The following is a 17799-nucleotide window of genomic DNA, read 5'->3' on the forward strand; positions in this document are numbered from 1 at the left end:
ATGGCAAACACTTTGCTTTCGCTTGTTGCGCGACAATCAAGTGTGTTAAAACTTGCAAGTAAACTCCTTAAATTCGCTCACCTAACTAACCTTGGAAGCCGCACAAGCCATTTGACTAAAGAGACAAATATATCAGCGTCAGAAGCATGATTCACGGATCTATGAAAGTCGTATAACAGATACATTGGAGACAGCGAAGCTGTATAAACGACTTCACACACCTTTCGGAAGTACTAAGTGTCTGTTTGCTGGCTCACTAAGGAGTGCTGGCTGCCACGAAGACTGCGGTTAGCGAGTAGCTGTAGACTGTGATCCTGGGGACCTCCAGCGTGAAGGCGATATAATGCGACAAACGAAACAAAAATTATGGATTACTGTTTGAAAACATTGCACATATAAGTTGTTTTCTATTTGAGTGAGATATACTGATCGTAAATTTTATTTTATAGTCACTGATTATCACGTTTCGAACCAAACTCTAGGCTCCTATACGCATTGCATCACATTTACCTCTGTATCGGCCACGCCATCGCAGAAATATTGTTCCCAAGAAATGGGAAATCTTATTTTGCTCGCACAAAGCCATAATTTCTTAGCGGCCTATCGGTTTACCCTTTGTGCCTTTGTCCCGTGTTTTCGGGCAGCAGAAATTCATTGCCCAGTTTATTGTTGTGATAGCATAAGAGGCTAAATTCACTTAGTTTGGAGGCATCTAACAGAAAAAAATGGGCCGATCACGACGGCAGTGCAGTCTTCACAGCGTCTCAAAGCGCTAGCTATACGAGGGAAGAATACGAGAAGCTGGCACATGAAGCACGTGTCAGATTTTTTGAACGAAGACTTTGGCCCCAGAGAATCGTGCATGTGATCACGGCCTAATGGCTTAAAGAATTGTGCTGATGTGCTGGAAGGCAGACTTGGACATCGATAATGTTGTTCCTTACAGGATTATAGGTGGACTTCCGCCACTTTCAATGTATCTAACAAAAAAACGAGGTTTCCTAAGTTTACAAGACTCCGCCAAAGTGTGCAAAGCTTAAAGAGATGCGAGCTAAGGAGCGTCACATTGAAAATTGGAATGTACAAAGTACCCGTGGCGAACGCGCTTCCCGCTGTGGAGGCTTCACAATCTAAGTATTCTACAGCATACTTAGACAGTATATTGTGGTAGGTTCTGGCACGGCAGCTCAATCATGCGCACACCTGTAATTTTGATCAAAGGGCTGTGGTTTAGGCACGCCGTTGTTCTGCCCTATAGCTTGTTAGAAGTCGAAGTGGCTCGCTGTTCGGGCCATTCATATCCAGGTTTTAATGCAAAGACTTCGTTATTTTATTTTTGACACTTTGAGGCATGGAGGTATAGGTAGCTTAGCAGCAAAGTTCCTGCATAGCCACGCTTTATTAAAAGAAAATCTTGTATGACTGACAGTGGAATCGAATCTTGGCAGTCGAGCAAAGCAGCTCGTTTATTTATATTCATAAGGCCACGAACGCGCTATTTCTTTCCGTTTTGACCAAACCAAACAATGTACACTTGCTAAAATGAGTGCGCCTATTTTTGACAACATATCTGGATTAAATTTCCTTCGACGCAACCAAGTCATCACACGCTGTAATTCAGTCAGGTGGTTCAGGCAGCGCCCTCACACTTGTCTGTACTGCCCAACACCTTCTATTAAATTTTCACGCGCTGAGCGTCAAATGAAATCAGCATGTTTAACCAGCATACGCATTTCCCACAAGCTGTGGAGGCCAAGGAGCATAATTTTGTCATAAGGCATTTCCGTGGTATGAACTCGAAGAAACCTGATGCCGTACGCATCCGGTGGTAGCTCTTTCTTAATAGTGCTCTGAAGAAGGCCCCAGCCGAGGGCTGGGCCCCAGCATTCAAGGAAACTATACTCAATAGTCTGTCTTTTAGCCGAGCAGACAGTTTGTCGTCCAGCGTACGAACAGACCTATTTCGCTCAGCTATGTTGTTACTTGTAGTGTGTTCATATGTAATTTGAAGAAAGTTTTTATGTTTTGCTTAATCGGCATTTTTTAACCCGCTTTGAAACATTTGTCCGCCGCGCTGTGTCAAATAATATAGAGTCTCTGACATGAGCGTATCAATAAGGCCGTTGTACAAATTTTTCTAAGAAGCGTTGCTTCAGTATGTCATGGACAGTCTGACAATCCAGCATCTAGACGCAGAGCACTACTTCGCGCACGACCCGCCATGGTGGCTTAGCAGTTACGGTGTTGCGCTACTTAGCCCGAGGTCGCGTGATCAAACCCCGGCCGCAGCGCCGCGTTTCAATGGGGTCGAAATGCTAGAACACCCATGTCCCCTGCATTGAGGGCACGATAAAGATTTCCTGATGGTGAAAATTAACAAGGACACCAAAACTACGGCGTGCCTCATAATCAAATCGTGGTTATGGCATATAAAACACCAGCATTCATTCACTACTTCGCGCATGTATCCTCTCAGAGCACCGGACATGTCTTCTTTACTGGATGACACAAAATATTCTGGAAGTAATCAGCGCCAGGTCGCATTAGAATAACTGTCAGCCGAAAGGTGCCTATTTCGTCTGTTATAAAAATAAAACGCGAAGAAACTTGTCGCGATGCCAAGTTGACGAGACCAAGGGCACCACGTTTGACGAAATTAATCAAATTCGTTCTTCTAGCTAGCTCCCAGCTCGGTACCCAAACAAATACGGCAAGCAGCGCAGCGCATCTCCTGGATGCTGGAACACACAATGTCCACAGTATGTTCATTACGTACATTTTAGATACTAGGAATACATTACAAATGGTTGCTTGTGAAACAATGATAGCTCTCTTCCTTGCCACCCATCTGCCTTTTTTCTATATTATTATCATAGCATATGTCCAGTGTACATCACGATCTTGATGTTGATTTAGTGGCACACCAAGGTACTTCGATGGTAGTGATTGACCACCGCAACAGAGAAAGGTATTCTGTCCTGACGTCCCAATTACCATGCCAAATATCTTAGCTTTTCTTGCAGTTTACCTAGCATCCGGTGTATCTACAAAATGTTTGTACCTCAGATACAGCCTCTCGGGCGCGGGTTTATCGAGAATGTATACGTACGTACGTTCCAGTGTCAGAGAGGCCATGATCGCACGCATAGATCTGTCATTCGAAAGCCAGCCAGCCCCTTGAAACACTCATTGCGTGTGCCCCATCGCACTTCTTCTTCTTTCCTTATGACAGCTCGCGCTCTGTGGCTCCGCGTTGCACTGCACAATCTCCATGACCAGCCCGCTTTCCTCGAAACTTTCCTCGTAATTGTGCGAGGTTCAATAGTGTGTAACACTGGGCGAGTTGCTGATCTTCATAGTAAAAGCAGCACAATTATAACGGTAACACAAGACGGAGACGTACATAGGACAGGCGCTCATCCTGTTTACTTCTCTGTCTTGTGTTGCCGTTTTTGCTGTGTGAGGTTGTACTCACTTCATTATCGCCAAGGTTAGTATTGCTTTAAGATATTTTCGCCAGAGTTCAAATGTTATCGTCGTTTTATCATTCAGCGCGTGACGCTGCTGTAGGTACATACGACACCTAATACACCTAGTTTCTGTACGACACTTACGGCACCTATCACCTACGACACCTAACACGTACGACATGTAATAACACCTAGTTTCTGGTGAGGTCATATTCCATGTCTCTCCCTTACGCTCATCTACTGCCTACGTAGAAACCAACAACTTCCGCGTTGTAAGGTCGCGTCGAATGACCAGCGTAGAAATCGTGCGCTATGCCGGGATACGGTCGTCTTCAACGTGGTCGTCGTCCTGCTACTCTCGCCACAGACACGAGGCTCGCGACCCACGCACACAATTACTAAATTTACAAAAACACATTAGTCCACCTGGTATCGCTTCGCGGAATAAGAAGCAATGCCAGATACCCAAGTACCTGCAAAATCATTCGCATAACATCGATTCCCACAGTGCCTGCGATGTGCACTCTTTTTTCATTTATTGACTGAGCAGAAACCAGCTCATAATAAAGCGCCCTTAGGTGCTAGAGAACAACTGATCGAATAACGCAGAATGTAGGACGCTAAAGTACAACGCTTCATCCCATAAAAATCAGCAATTCAGGTCTCGCATCATAAAGTGCGACCTGTACATGTAATTTTTATGTGGGTGAGGTGTATACCAGCACTCAGATACACAAAACAATAACCTTCGTGTTGTCTCAAACGGTCCATTGAGCAAAAAATGTGTTCTTTCTTTGGCATTACCCTCAGGATGAAATTGCAGAGCTGCAGTTTGAAAGGTCTCAGGTCGTAAAATGGAATGGCTTCACGAAGCTTATGCGTGTTATTGAGGAGTTTGTGAAGAATTCGGTGAAATATGTACAAATATGAGCTATAAACTGCTTATGTTACCAGAAAACCATGCCCGAGAACAGCAGCCCTCACATGGCGGACATCGCTATCAGCAAATTCTACCCTGAGGAGAGTGTCCGCTCGGCGCTGTGCTACCAGCCTCGGCCGGACGACATCTTCGTCGTCACACATTTTCCCCAAAGTGGCGGCGACTGGGTACAACACATTATCTACTACATCTTCCACGAGAGGGCTCCACCAGCCTCGCTAATGAAGCACGCCGCGCATCTGCCGCACCTCGAAATGCAGGTAGGCGTGACCTTGTTGTCAGTACAGTTGCGTCCCACATTTACGCCGTGAAGCCTACAAATGTCCGTGTGTGAAACTGTCTCGCCTTCTACCATGCTGTTCATTCTAAAAATCCTGCTCTTACTGTTCTCAAAAAACTTATCAGGGCAGGACGACAGCAATGCAAAATGCAATGAGGCCAAGGAAACCATAAGGGTTTTTTGCTAAGATTGAATTTGTCATGCAGAAAGTAACTAGAAAAAGGAAAAAAAATGAAAGTGGGTGAATAGATAACTCGTCGCTGGTGGAAGCACACCCCACAACTCCATTACGCGTGCGTTGCTGAGCACGGACACGTTTAAAATAAGTTTACTTCGTAGTAATAACAAGTATTATTTTGGTTAGCGAAATATACTGTTATTACATAACGGATAATATGTACAGTCTGTTTCACACTTAGAGGAAAACTCGGAGCACTTTGCAAGGCGCTCCGAGTTTTCCCCTAAGTCTGGAGCAGACTGTACCTCCTATACAGTGAATGATAGTCTTGGAATTCATGCCGTATTTATGGCTGCTCACTGAGTGGGGAGGATGGCTCTATTACATGCTGGTTTTAAAAATGAGAAATCCTAATACATGATCATTTTATGTTATGGTGCACTGGCCCTGATCTCGAGTGACGTGAGTGCGTTTACTTTCATTTTGAAGGGATGCATTTGGTCATTTCAATCCGTCAGCAGCACATGGGTATTTGAAGCACACATGCCGGCTATTGACTGTAGAGTACGTAGGCTGGTTACCACAGGCGCTGCAAGCAGTGAGTCGCAGGAACAACAAGAAATGCGTGTCGGAGACGGCATCTTTTTCTCGGTTTACTGGTTTTGCATTCAGCCCGCTAGGCACTGCGCAAGATGCATGTAACCGTTCGCTTTCACTCGGGTGCAACGTGATTAGTGACAACTGCGCATGCATTTTTGCTAAATGATCAAGACGCCTGCAAAAGTATTGTCATGATGGTAACAGATGTTAAACTATGTAGACTGAGAGGTTGCGGAGACGCCGCTATATAGTGCTCACGATCTGCTCATATGTTGGGCTCTTGACTGCGAATGCAATCACTACACTTTCCATGGTGTAATCAGAGGTCAAAGAAGCAATGAACAATAACACTTATTATAGCAGCTTGACTAAAGATAACATCCGAAAGGTCGTTTCACTCGGCATGAACCGTCACGAATGCGATGAGGTTGATTACATCTAAAATAACCATGCAAATTTACTGAGTGTTGATTAAAGACTTCGTTAGAAACCATCACTTTTTAGACGTATTTGTGAAATTAGGCAAAAAGTAAGCATCAACTTTACGACTCTGTAGCTCGGGAATAAAGAAAATATCACACTTGTGCAAGCTGCATGCACTCATTTTCAACATCACTTTTTGTGCGCATTCGCACTCGCACCTTCTCCGCCCCAATTGGGGAAAGGGATGAGAGAGCATTATAACTCCTGTCAGAAGAGCAGTTGTTGCCCTGAAGAGAACAAAATGACTTTTAGGAATGTCGGCTTCAGCAACATCTGTTGTACGCCAACTGCTTATCACTGCACGAACGTAATATGACGTTTATGCGGAGGACAAAAGTGATGTTTTGTGAACTATGCACCACTGTGAAATATACCCGCCATTCGTGAGAAGTTTCGCAAAAGCCTCATAAATACTATGCAAGTTCGCGTAAGCTTGACAGTGATTTATCATAGTGTCCGCTTCACATTATGTCACAAATGCTGTCGAATAATGTTTTTTAGGATAGCAATTTTTGGAAAAACTGTGAGTCCTTAAATGTACATTATGCTTCCCAGGGTAGTTATAATATGGCTTTCTCTGATACGCCATTTGAAATTCAATTCAAATGGGTTCAGCGGTTGCTTAATGAGGAAATGTCCGAGAATAAAACATGCTTTTCTGGAAATCATATTCGGCCCCAAGTGAAAGTGCCGCGTTAAACTGCTAACTCGCGTTCTCGCTCAACTATTGCGGTGCGGAGAAACTACCTTGAGCCGTGCCGCGTTTTGAATACAACTCTATTATGTTCTTTTCTTTGAGGAAAGACTACTGCGACGGCAATGAAGCAATCACGTACCTGGTTTGTACATGTCCACATAAGCGTGCGGAAAGTCCAGGAGTGCATACTGTGCGGCTGAGACTGGCAATTCGGCCAGTGTCACCAGAAACGACATTAGGACTGTTATGCCAACTATCGCCTGCGATAGACCACTACTTTTTTTTCGATGGTCCCCGGGCCTGCGAGCTACGCTGCGACAGCAGTCTTTGCTGCTTCTTATTTATGAGGAAGAGTTTTGTTCTGTTTCTGCCTCTCATGTGGCCATCGTTTTCATTATTTGTAGTACTCCGTGCGGGTAAGCAAATTGATCTCTTGTCTTTTGTACCACTCGCGTCTTCCTCTTCACCACATTAAAGTGAAGCCAAATCTAACTAAATAAAAATAACTGCATCAAGTTAGTTCTCGAACATGTTGCCAAGCCAGAGAATGCAGCTCTGAATCCGCTTTGTCGCACTAGATAAACAGCCCTTGAACTTTAGCCTGACATCGTGGACGGAAGCTCCACAGATGTCGTGCTTTCCTTTTCTTGTCGTGCTTCCCTTATCGCTTATCGCTGTCAAGCGATAATCAGTCTGGTCAATACTGCTTTCAAACCCGCCCAGCGTAGAACTCATCGACTAGTGTAGTCCATTGTTGCCTCCGAACTACTTGAACAAGCAGCAATACTCTGCTTGTTCAAGTAGAGGCCTGTCGTGCTGTCACGTTTGTTGTTTACTCAGCGTCTCGACGTGCTATTGCACTAAGATGGTGGAAACGGGGACATGAATGCAAACCATCCCTTGTGTTCTTGGTCCTTTAGTGAGGGCAAAGCTGAGGATGAGGAGGTGCCCTCAGGACGGTGACAGAACAAAGGCGTGCATCGTCAACGTAACGGGAACGGCAGCCTCAACAAACCAACAAAAACAAAAGCGAAACTTTTTATTTCGCTTCACAACATACACTCTAAAGCGAGTAAGGTTGGGCTAAGAGCTTTTCTTAAGGCCCGATGACGAGGAACCACGCTCCCCTCGGTAATTCCCGAAAATGCAACTACAGTATTTGGTTTGACAAACGTAAATATTTTTATAAAGACACTGAAGAAATTCCGACATGTGCCTACTTTATTATCTTGAAAAATAATACAAAAATAACATGTGGTAGTCAACATAATTTATCTATTTAACAATACTGCTGATCTCACAGGAGATCATAACAGGGAGGGCACATACATGAGTACAGTGTAAAAGATACATAAGGCATGTATGTAGAACACAATGCAATACAATGTTACAATAATTATTTATCAAGTCAACTGTAACAATATAAAGAACGAAAGCGCTTGGAACGCAGAAAAAGTAAGTAAAACAAAACTAAATCAGCAAAGAGAAAGGGAGCACAATTGTCGTGACGCAAGTGCGAAATCAGAATACATAGAACGTAATAGAGTTCAAAAATGTACATAATGAGGTGTAGGATGATCACACATTAGATTTCAGCAATGTCATTAATCATACACTATGGCTCATCAATAGTGTAGCATAATCAGTCATGGGTTGTTGCACAGTAGTCATTGTAGATACATCATAACAAGGTCACTGCAGAAGAAACCAAGAAATAAAATTAACAACACTGGTATTACGTTCATTCTAATAGCAAACTGTTCAAACACTGAGAAGTGAACGACCCCGTCATGCTCTCTCTAAACCTCGGTTTGCGACATCCTGAGGTGTAAGGTTTAAAGGCAACAGTTTAGTTGTGCCTTTTCTGACAATGCCGCTGGCAGTTTCTTACAGCATTGAACGTGATGGCTGTAGTAATGAAGTCTGACCACTTTTTTCAATAAGCATTCATCATCCAAAAGAAAACACCTTCTTTTTGATTACTGAATACGATCGCCTGATGGACACCTCAGACGAAAGGGAGAAAGACATGGACGTGACATTTCTTTCCTCCTTCCACCTTTATTGTCCTGACTCCTAGCCGTGGATATTTGGAAGGGGCCAAAGAATATGGAGAAGACATCTATTGGGGCCGAAGATATACCAAAGCAATGAAAAAAGAAAAGGAAGGCTATCAAGGGAGAGTTGGAAAAGAGGTGGCCGGGGCCTAAGGGGGGAGGGGCAGTTTGTGATACTTCGCTGTGGATATTGTCATTTCGAGCTCTTACATTTCATCTAGCCGTAACTCCTTAGATGATAATCAGCACTTCCAGAACGGCTGTTGCACTCCATATGCGACATATGTTATGTTCCTTTCCATATGTTCACATAAGAAATTGTTCATAAATGAGATGGTATGGCTCAAAGAGTAAACACAACGAGAAGCTAGCCAGCAAGCTACAGGCAAAGTAATAATTATTTGAACAGGAAAAGAATTGTGAGCACAGAACAGAAGTGCAGACGTTATAATTGCTAAGATAAAGGCCTGAGTTAAGGAATCTAGCGTGAACATTTCTTTTATCGACGCCGAGTGGTTGCTTTGTGCATGATCGATTCATCAGGTGCAAATACTAAAGGACATGTCTTATGAAGTATCGGTGATGGTCAATGCCTAAAAGCCAGCAAGGCGCATCTAACAGCATACAACTTATCGTTTACTGTACTTGTCCTCTAAAAGCTGGTATGCGTAGCGGCCCCAAGATTGAGTGATGCCTAACTTAAGATTGGCACTCCTCAACCTAGCTGAAATGTTATAATAATTAGTGCAATAATGCAGAATTTAATTTACCAGGAAGTGAGCAGTCTGCAGTTCGATGCCGAGTGCCACTATCGTTTTCGCGTACATCAGCAGTTTGAGGTGGAGGAAATTTGGAGCATGGATAACCAGCAGCATAGGGAGTCCGGGCGAGAGCTCGCTGCTAGTGCAAATATATGAGACAGCTGTCTGAAGTACGTTTCCGAAAAATACAGTGTTTTGAACGGCTGTCGGCTTCCATCTGGGAACTTGATAAATAACGCAGCGAACCATTGTCAACAAGCCTCAAAACTCAATTAGGAAGATGTAGAGTAAACGCTCGCTCACCCCTTCGGGTTTAAATATCAACCCTTTGAAGTATTCAAAGTGCATTCAAGCTATTCGGCTGGGAAGGCTTAGGAGTGAGGATCAACGGCGAATATCTCAGCAAGCTTCGGTTCGCAGATGAGATTGTCCTGTTCAGTAACACTGCGGACAAATTACAGCAAGTGATTGATGACCTTTACCGAGAAAGTGTTAGAGTGAGGTTCAAGATTAATATACATTAGCCAAAGATAATGTTCGATAGCCTGGCAAGGGAACAAGAATACTGGATCTCCAGTCAGCCTCTAGACTCTGTAAAGGAATATGTTAATCTAAGTCAATTACTCAAAGGGGACTTGGATCATGAGAAGGACATTTACTTAAGTATAAAACTGGGTTGGAGTGCATACGGCAGGCATCGCCAAATTCTGACTGGGAGCTTACCACTGTCGATAAAAAGAAATGTGTACAATCATTGCATTCTACCGGTGCTAACATATGGGGCAGAAACTTGGAGGTTAACAAAGAAGCTCGAGAACAAGGACCACACTAAGAGCGATGGAACGCAAAATGTTAGGCCTAACGTTAAAAGACAGAATGAGAGCGGTGTGGATCAGAGAGCAAACGGGGATTGCCGATATTCTAACTGATATTAAGAGAAGAAAATGAAGCTGGGCAGGCCATGTAATGCGTAGGATGGATAACCATGGTACGATTAGAGTTACAGAATGAGTACCAAGAGAAAGGAAGCGCAGTCGAGAACGGCAGAAAACTAGGTGGGGGGATGAAGTTAGGAAATATGCGGGCGCAAGTTGGAATCAGCTAGCGCAAGACAGGGGTAATTGGAGATCGCAGGGAGAGGTCTTCGTTCAGCAGTGGACAGAAATATAGGCTGATGATAATGACGATGACGATCAACTCGTTTTGTGTGAGTCAGATGTTTGTACCTTTTCACCAAATAAGATGCCTTGTGTTTAGAGTGGCGCTGAAAAGAGCAAAGAGAGTTGTTAAGTCCACACACATGTCTCCATTCATACGTCAATCACTTCATGTGCTCATGCGTGGAGAGTTGGGCTTGAGATAATATTCTTTTTCTGGACGAATGTCCTTCCATATAGAAAACGGTTTCAGCACCTATACAAGTGCGAGAGGTATACCATGAAGGAGGTACTCACTTGGACAGAGTTTGCTGCGTCATGCGCTTGAAAGGAAAATATCAACATCCGCCCATCTTGAAGCACGAATCTACAAAGGAAACCCATACGGTCTTCTAATAAAGCAAGGTTCGCAGTTAAAGAACAACATTGTCCTCATCCAAGGTACGAGCCCGAGACAACGGCTTTCCGGGACGGTTGCTCTACCATCTGATCTAACCAACAAACTAATGAATCGCGGATCGAGGGCGAATTATTTGACAACTCAAAGCACTACGCAAAACAGTTCGTCGTAATTTTTTCCCCTTCATGAACCTTCCTCCACCTTGCAGGCTTCCGCATTATCGGGGTGCTTCGATTCGTATAATAATTCGCTGTCGCTCCGCAATCTGCTAGCGTTCTGGCTAGTTCAGATGGTAGAGCGACTGCCGCAGATAGGTGTTGGTCCCGGGTTCAAATCCCGCAATTAACAGCACGAATTTTTCTTCGACTGTGAAGCTTTCTTCCTGAGAATACCGTGTGGGTTTCCTTTGTACCTTAGTGCAACAAGGCTGGCGGGTGCAAATTTCTCCCTTCCGTTAGATTTCCTGCATTTGCGGGTTTCCACAGAAATGATTTCCTATGTCTGGTGTCCGTAGACTTCAATTTTAACTCAAAGGGCGAAGTAGTGAACGGGATTACAAAGCTGTACTATATTACACGAAGGCTAGCACCTTTATGCGCAGTGTAAATCGCACTAAACATTCGCGTACTAACGGGCGTGATGTCTCAGCCCGACCAAAAGACATACATTAAATGATTTCACTCGATGATCGCCAGCACCCTGTAAAATAATTTACACCCCCAAAAGTAAAAAGGGGCGTAAAAATTTTTATGACCAACACCCTTGCACTCATTTTAGGTGTAAGGGTGTTGTAGACACATTTACACGCTTCTTCATTTTTAGGGGTGTAAACTATTTTACAGTGTACTCCCGGGTAACGCTGGCGGAATGACGAGTATCGGCAGCTGGTAGCGCGCGTGCTTGTCTCGAAGCGATTCTAATGTGCTGACGTTCTATTTAGCATTTAATTGTGCGACCTCCAAAACTGTGCAGATCGCATGAGCTCGAATCTAGGCGGGCGCAAACACATCACGCATCAAGGTAACAGTATTCTCGGTTGACCTTCTCATTCGCGCTTGAATCACATCAAGTGACCTTCAATGCTTAGCTCGTGGGCCAGGAATGCGTCATCGCACGCGGTACAGCACAAATATGGCCACCATAGCCCAAAAACTATCATCAGCAGCAATGGCTCGAGCATCGTCTTCTTCCACAGTTGGCTCCGTTGCCGCTCATAATTCCAGCGTCGAATTTCACTTCTCTTTACTCGCCGTAATGCCATATGGGGAGCCGTGGCCGTTGCCATAATGGGGAGGCCGCGTTTACGGGGGTATAGGCCATTCATTGTCTTACGTGACGGACAGAATTAGTTTTGAAGCAATTTAATTATGAAGACTCGCAAGCAGCAATGCGACAACGGCGGACTGCGGGCCTACCATCAGTGACGTCGGTCTCTCCGTCGCAGGCGACCGTGTGTGTAACCTCATTAAGAAACATAAAGACGTAACCAAGAATTGAGAACGACTTTAATGAACCGTCGGGATTAACCCAGTGATAAACGCTGGGGCCGCACGTTTGAGCTTCGCTGGTTACCCATCTGTACGGAAAGCTTAGACGCTGATTTTTTTCTTCCTGCCGATATATTTTCCTTTAGAATTTAGTCGTCTAGGAGGGTTGACTGCTCAAGTCATAATAAAGGGAAACAAAGTGATCACAGAAGTAGCCGAGGCACTTGGCTGGACATAGCAGCAGAACTAAAGCGCTAAAGAGCTAAAAGCACGGGCTCCATGTATACAGTATCCCCCTTAGACAGATTTCATAACCTCCTAAGACCCCTTGTACAATGCATTTCACATTGCCTTCAACAGTTTTTTCTAAATTCCCACGGAATTGATTACACAAAATGTTCATTATAGGTATGAAGTGCAGTGCAAGTGTAACTGTAAAGCAGTGGTTTGTTTACGCATAATTTTGTCATCCGCTTTCAAGAAGTTTGGCACTCAATCTAAGGCCCATCTTCCTGACGTCGTGTGTCGGGAAGGTGGCCGAACACGTTATGCTTAACTGCCTCACTGACCACCTCGAGTGTAACGAATGCTATACTAACAACATGATTGGCTTTCGGGGGGGGGGGGGGGGGGGCTCTCGACTCAGGACGCCATGAGGCTGATCCAGCACCAGATCATTGACTCCACCTCCGCGGACACTAAGGCAATTCTCGGCTCGGATTTAGAAAAGGCCTTTGATAAAACATCGCATGCCTTTATTCTCAAGAGCCTGACAGAGTTTGACGTCGGCAAGCGGGTGTACAATTTCGTGCGTTCCTTCCTTTCCTCGAGGTCCACTAAACTCAAGATTGACGAGTTTTTGACCCACGAAATTCAGCTTGGGCCAAAGGGAACACCTCAAGAGGCGATGATCTCCCCGACGCTGTTCAACATCTCCATGATCAACCTGTCGAGGGCCTTGAACAAGATCCCGAACATTAACGACACGGTCTACGCGTACGACATCACCATCTGGTGCCCCAGCGGATGTGAGGGTCAGATCAAGGGTGCTTTGCAATCGATGTGACGGAGCGGTATCTCATCCCCACTGGGCTAAGGTGCTCGCCCACTTAAACCGAGCTCTTACTCTACAAGAAGAGGCCCAGAGGCGGTTGTCACCGGTCCTGGAAGCCAGCAACAGAGAGCCACATTAGGTTATTCACTGGTAACGGCTCCCCATTTCCGCGGGTGGACGCTATCAGGGTCCTAGGAATGTTTATCCAGTCTAACGGGGCCAATGGAGCCGCCGTCAAACGCATTTGTTCCCAAGACCGAAAGTGACCTCGGACTGATCCGAAAAATCGCCAAAAGGTACCGCGGAATCAGGGAGGACAACCTGATCCCGATTATCCACGCATTTGTTCTTTGCCACCTCGCTTATTCGGCGGCCATGCACAACTGGCTCGTGTCGGAGCGCAACAAGATCAATGCCCTAATCAGAAGAGTATTCAAGTTTGCCCTTGGCCTTCCTGTCGGAACGCACACCGAAGACCTCCTCAAGTTGGGCATCCACAACACGTTCGAAGAAATTATTGAAGCCCAAGATTTTTCTCAGTTTGTCAGACTGTCCGGCACCCCAGCGGGCGGAGCCATACTTGGCATGCTGGAACGTCACCCCACGGTGGTCGGTCCCGACGCTGTGAAGCTGCCCAATGGCATAAGATCCAAGATTTCCATACACCGGATACCACGTAATATGCATCCAACCAACAACGAAGCACGAAGACGAGCCAGGGTTAAAGCTCTGCTCGCCAGTGCCCGCTTCGACAAGGATCGAACATGCTTCGTAGACGCTGCTTCGTAAGCTCGAGAAGAAGCCTTCTCCGCAATGGTCATCGGCTGTGATTCGAAAATCATCAGCTGCGCTACCATCCGCACTTCTCGTTCCAGCGTTGCAGAACAGGTTGCCATTGCTCTTGCATTGACGGACGGTGTACATTACTCGATTTATTCAGACTCCAAGAGCGCTATTAGATCCTTTCAGATGGCAATGGTGGCTCCCCAGGCCCTACGTATCATCCGAAACGCTAAAGACCTCAATCATCACTCATTGGCCTGGTTCCCAGCGCACCTTGGAAATATTGAGGGTGCCTCGCTCAACCCCAACGAGGAGGCACACTCGGCTGCACGAGGTATGACTGACCGTGCATCAAGTAATGCGTCCTTTCCTGGGCGACCCAAGCCTCTCTGCTCGTACAACGAGATCTGCAAACACAATTACCTATCAAGAAGACTCCTGCCTGTGCCGCACTCCTCACTGTGCAGAGCCCAGGCAGTCACTCTCAGACTTCTACAAACAAGCACTTACCCGAGCCCTGCGGCACTGCACACAATGTACCCCGAACGGTTCCCAAGCCCCAACTGCCCCCTGTGTGGTGGTTATGCGGACTTCGAGCATGTCCTGTGGGGCTGCGCCTCTGCCGGTCCCCCTTTCACCCAAGAGGAAATGATGACGCTTATTAAAGCCCAAGATGAGACCTCCCAAATACTGGCAGTCTAGAGAGCCCGCGAGAGGGCCGTCAGGTTTGACCTGATGGTCCAACCTGACGGCCCTCTCAGCGTTGTAAGCGTTGTTTGGTCAATTCGTACCAAACAACGCTTACTGCACTAATTAAATTGGTACAGCAAGCTGAAGCTACGATGCTATCAACGTCGACTTGTGACGGCCATCATGTGGCCCGCTGTGCGGAATAATAAATTGCCTTCATCCATCATGTAGTGTTTATTAAGATACACATGTACTACTTTTTCTTTGTACTGCAAAGCAAGCTAAAATTAAACATTTTGCGAACAGAATTCTTATTCTCATTTCTCAATGACATAAAAATTTTGTGACGGATCACATATGGGATAAATGCTTTTGAGCGATTTCTAGCCCTTCACCTTAAAGGGACACTAAAGGGAAAAATGATTTCTTCTGTATCAGTAGATCGCCCTTCCACAATACCGAAAGCACCTCTCTTACCTCGAGAAACCACTTTGTAAGCCAGAAAGAAACGATAAGCACAGAAGGCGAGCCGCGACGCCACCTTGAAGTTCCCGCACCAGCTCACCATGACGTCATCGATTTTGACAGGGTCTTCTAGGTCTCGGTTAATTCTTTAGCAGTAAAGATTGACTACTAGCGTATTTTGTGCTCTCAAGGAGCCCAAGACTGAATATGGCTTGTTTTGCGAACTGTTACTGAGCCAACGTGGCCCAAATACTAAAAATTACTTGAGAAGTCGTGACGTCACACGGAAGTGCTGACGTTGAAGTTTCCACGCGAAATTCAATACAGTTAACTTCGAGCTTCATTTTCTCTTGTAATAATTGACCTACTGCAGTGTAAATAATGACAGCAGAGATTTCGAAGGATACTGTATCAGTCAGTTTATTTATTGTTTTGCTTTAGTGCCCTATAACAGCTACCTCGTTGTTTATGAGGTTCGTGTGTCTTCCTTTAGCAACATCGCACCATTTCTTGTTCAGCCAGGATTGTTTCGTCTTGTAACAGCACAGACATGAGCGTATTCCGGCAGTTGGTAGTTCTACTGCCCTAATCATTCTTTCAAGACAATACTAAATATTGTGTTTGCAATGTACTGATTTTCATTTCGTAACTATTCCAGGGCTCCGAGGCTGCACAGGCCATGCCAAGACCTGGAAGCATCCGCACCCATCTACCGTTTCACCTCGTCCCTCGCGCGGACTCCGCGAAGTACATTTACGTCGCGAGAAACCCGTACGACTGCTGTATCTTCTTCTTCGAGCAGCTCTGTAACTCTCAAGGTAAAACCGTTAACGAAGCCATCGAAGCCTTTCCAGCCTTTTTCGAAAAGTTTGCCGAAGGCCGCGCGCTATGCGGAGATTACCTCGCTGACCTCCTCTCTTGGTACGAGAGGAGATTCGACGACAACGTCCTCTTTCTCACGTACGAAGAGCTAGTCGAAGAGAACAAGACGTCAGTCCTCAGGATCGCCGACTTTCTGGACCAAGAAGGCGACCACGGGAAGAAGTTGAGGCGGAACCGGAAGTTACTTGAGAAAATCTGCACAGACACGCGACACTGCGGTGTCTGGGAATGCGTGGACAGCGACACTAAGCAGAAGGCAAAGGACGCTGCCACCATGTCCGACGACGAGAAACCGGATTGGGTCAAACGCTTGCAAAAAGCCGGAAACTCGGTGACCTTCGGCAGGCTGTTCGCCAAATGTGAAGAGGGCAAGGCGCATCTTAGTCGCGACAGCATATTTACACCGGATATGCGGCTGAAGCTGCAAGAGCGCGTCATGGCTGCAGCCGCAACCAGTCGCAGTGTCATGAGCCTGTGGCCAAGTGACAACTGAAGAGACGAGAGGATTGGCCTCATTGGGGGAAATATCGGTTTCGCCCTTGACGCAAACATGCCCCATTACAATCATTTTAAGAAGGTAAAGTGTTTAATATCCATGTAAACAGCCACGCTAATGTGAGCTGCCACATTCCTTCACGAGGACCCTATTTATGGGACTGCTATGGAGTGAAAATTACGAGTGAAATAAACTTTGTTCAGTACATGTTAGAAAACATTGCTGCGCTATTTACAATTTGGCAATAAAACTCGTGGAAATAACATTTATGTTGTTAGTGAGCGTATATAGTACTTGCGCCAAAATTAACATACTAGACTATCTCTCGTAGCTTTACGAGCTATTACAAATTCATTACTAGGCACTGTGCGACCAACGGCATGAAAACAAAACAGTTGAGAGCTTGCAGATTAATTTGTTTGTGTGTGTGTGTGTGTGTGTGTGTGTGTGTGTGTGTGTGTGTGTGTGCGTGTGTGCGTGCGTGCGTGCGTGCGTGCGTGCGTGCGTGCGTGCGTGCGTGTGTGTGTGTGTGTGTGTGTGTGTGTGTGTGTGTGTGTGTGTGTGTGTGTGTGTGTGTGTGTGTGTGTGTGTGTGTGTGTGTGTGTGTGTGTGTGTGTGTGTGTGTGTGCGCGCGTGCGTGCGGGCAGCTTGTGGCCCCCTGGTGGGCACAATCAGCTCAGCGGCATGTGCGCACGTGTACCCGAAGTGAACGCTTGTTTGGTCTGAAATGGGAGCGAAACAGGGCCGCTACAAGGAGGCAGCCCATAGTACAACGACGGCAGCAATTAGACGGCTACCTTGGCGTTGACTAACTGCTACACCATATCCTTGCGGTGTGCATGAGCCAGGGATTCCGCAATTGAAGGATGGGAAACAGTATTAGACAGTTTCAGAAAACGCTGTCACATGGAGCTATACG

The 17799-nt window shown here is 45.8% G+C and overlaps 1 protein-coding gene across 2 annotated transcripts in view; it reads left to right on the forward strand.

Moving 5' to 3' along the window:
* LOC119458605 (amine sulfotransferase) overlaps nt 1-17139 on the forward strand; it is a 239746-nt gene extending 222607 nt beyond the window's left edge. Inside the window, exons 2-3 of one of the 2 annotated variants that reach the window (XM_037720445.2) lie at nt 4425-4670; nt 16161-17139. In XM_037720445.2, the coding sequence (XP_037576373.1) occupies nt 4431-4670; nt 16161-16877 (957 nt within the window). In that variant the 5' untranslated portion in view covers nt 4425-4430 and the 3' untranslated portion in view covers nt 16878-17139. The remainder of the gene's footprint in view (nt 1-4424; nt 4671-16160) is intronic. The other variant, XM_049671297.1, reaches the window with a different exon arrangement.
* The last annotated feature ends 660 nt before the right edge of the window (nt 17140-17799 follow it).

This window comes from Dermacentor silvarum, chromosome 7, assembly GCF_013339745.2.
Source record: "Dermacentor silvarum isolate Dsil-2018 chromosome 7, BIME_Dsil_1.4, whole genome shotgun sequence".
Taxonomy (NCBI): domain Eukaryota; kingdom Metazoa; phylum Arthropoda; class Arachnida; order Ixodida; family Ixodidae; genus Dermacentor; species Dermacentor silvarum.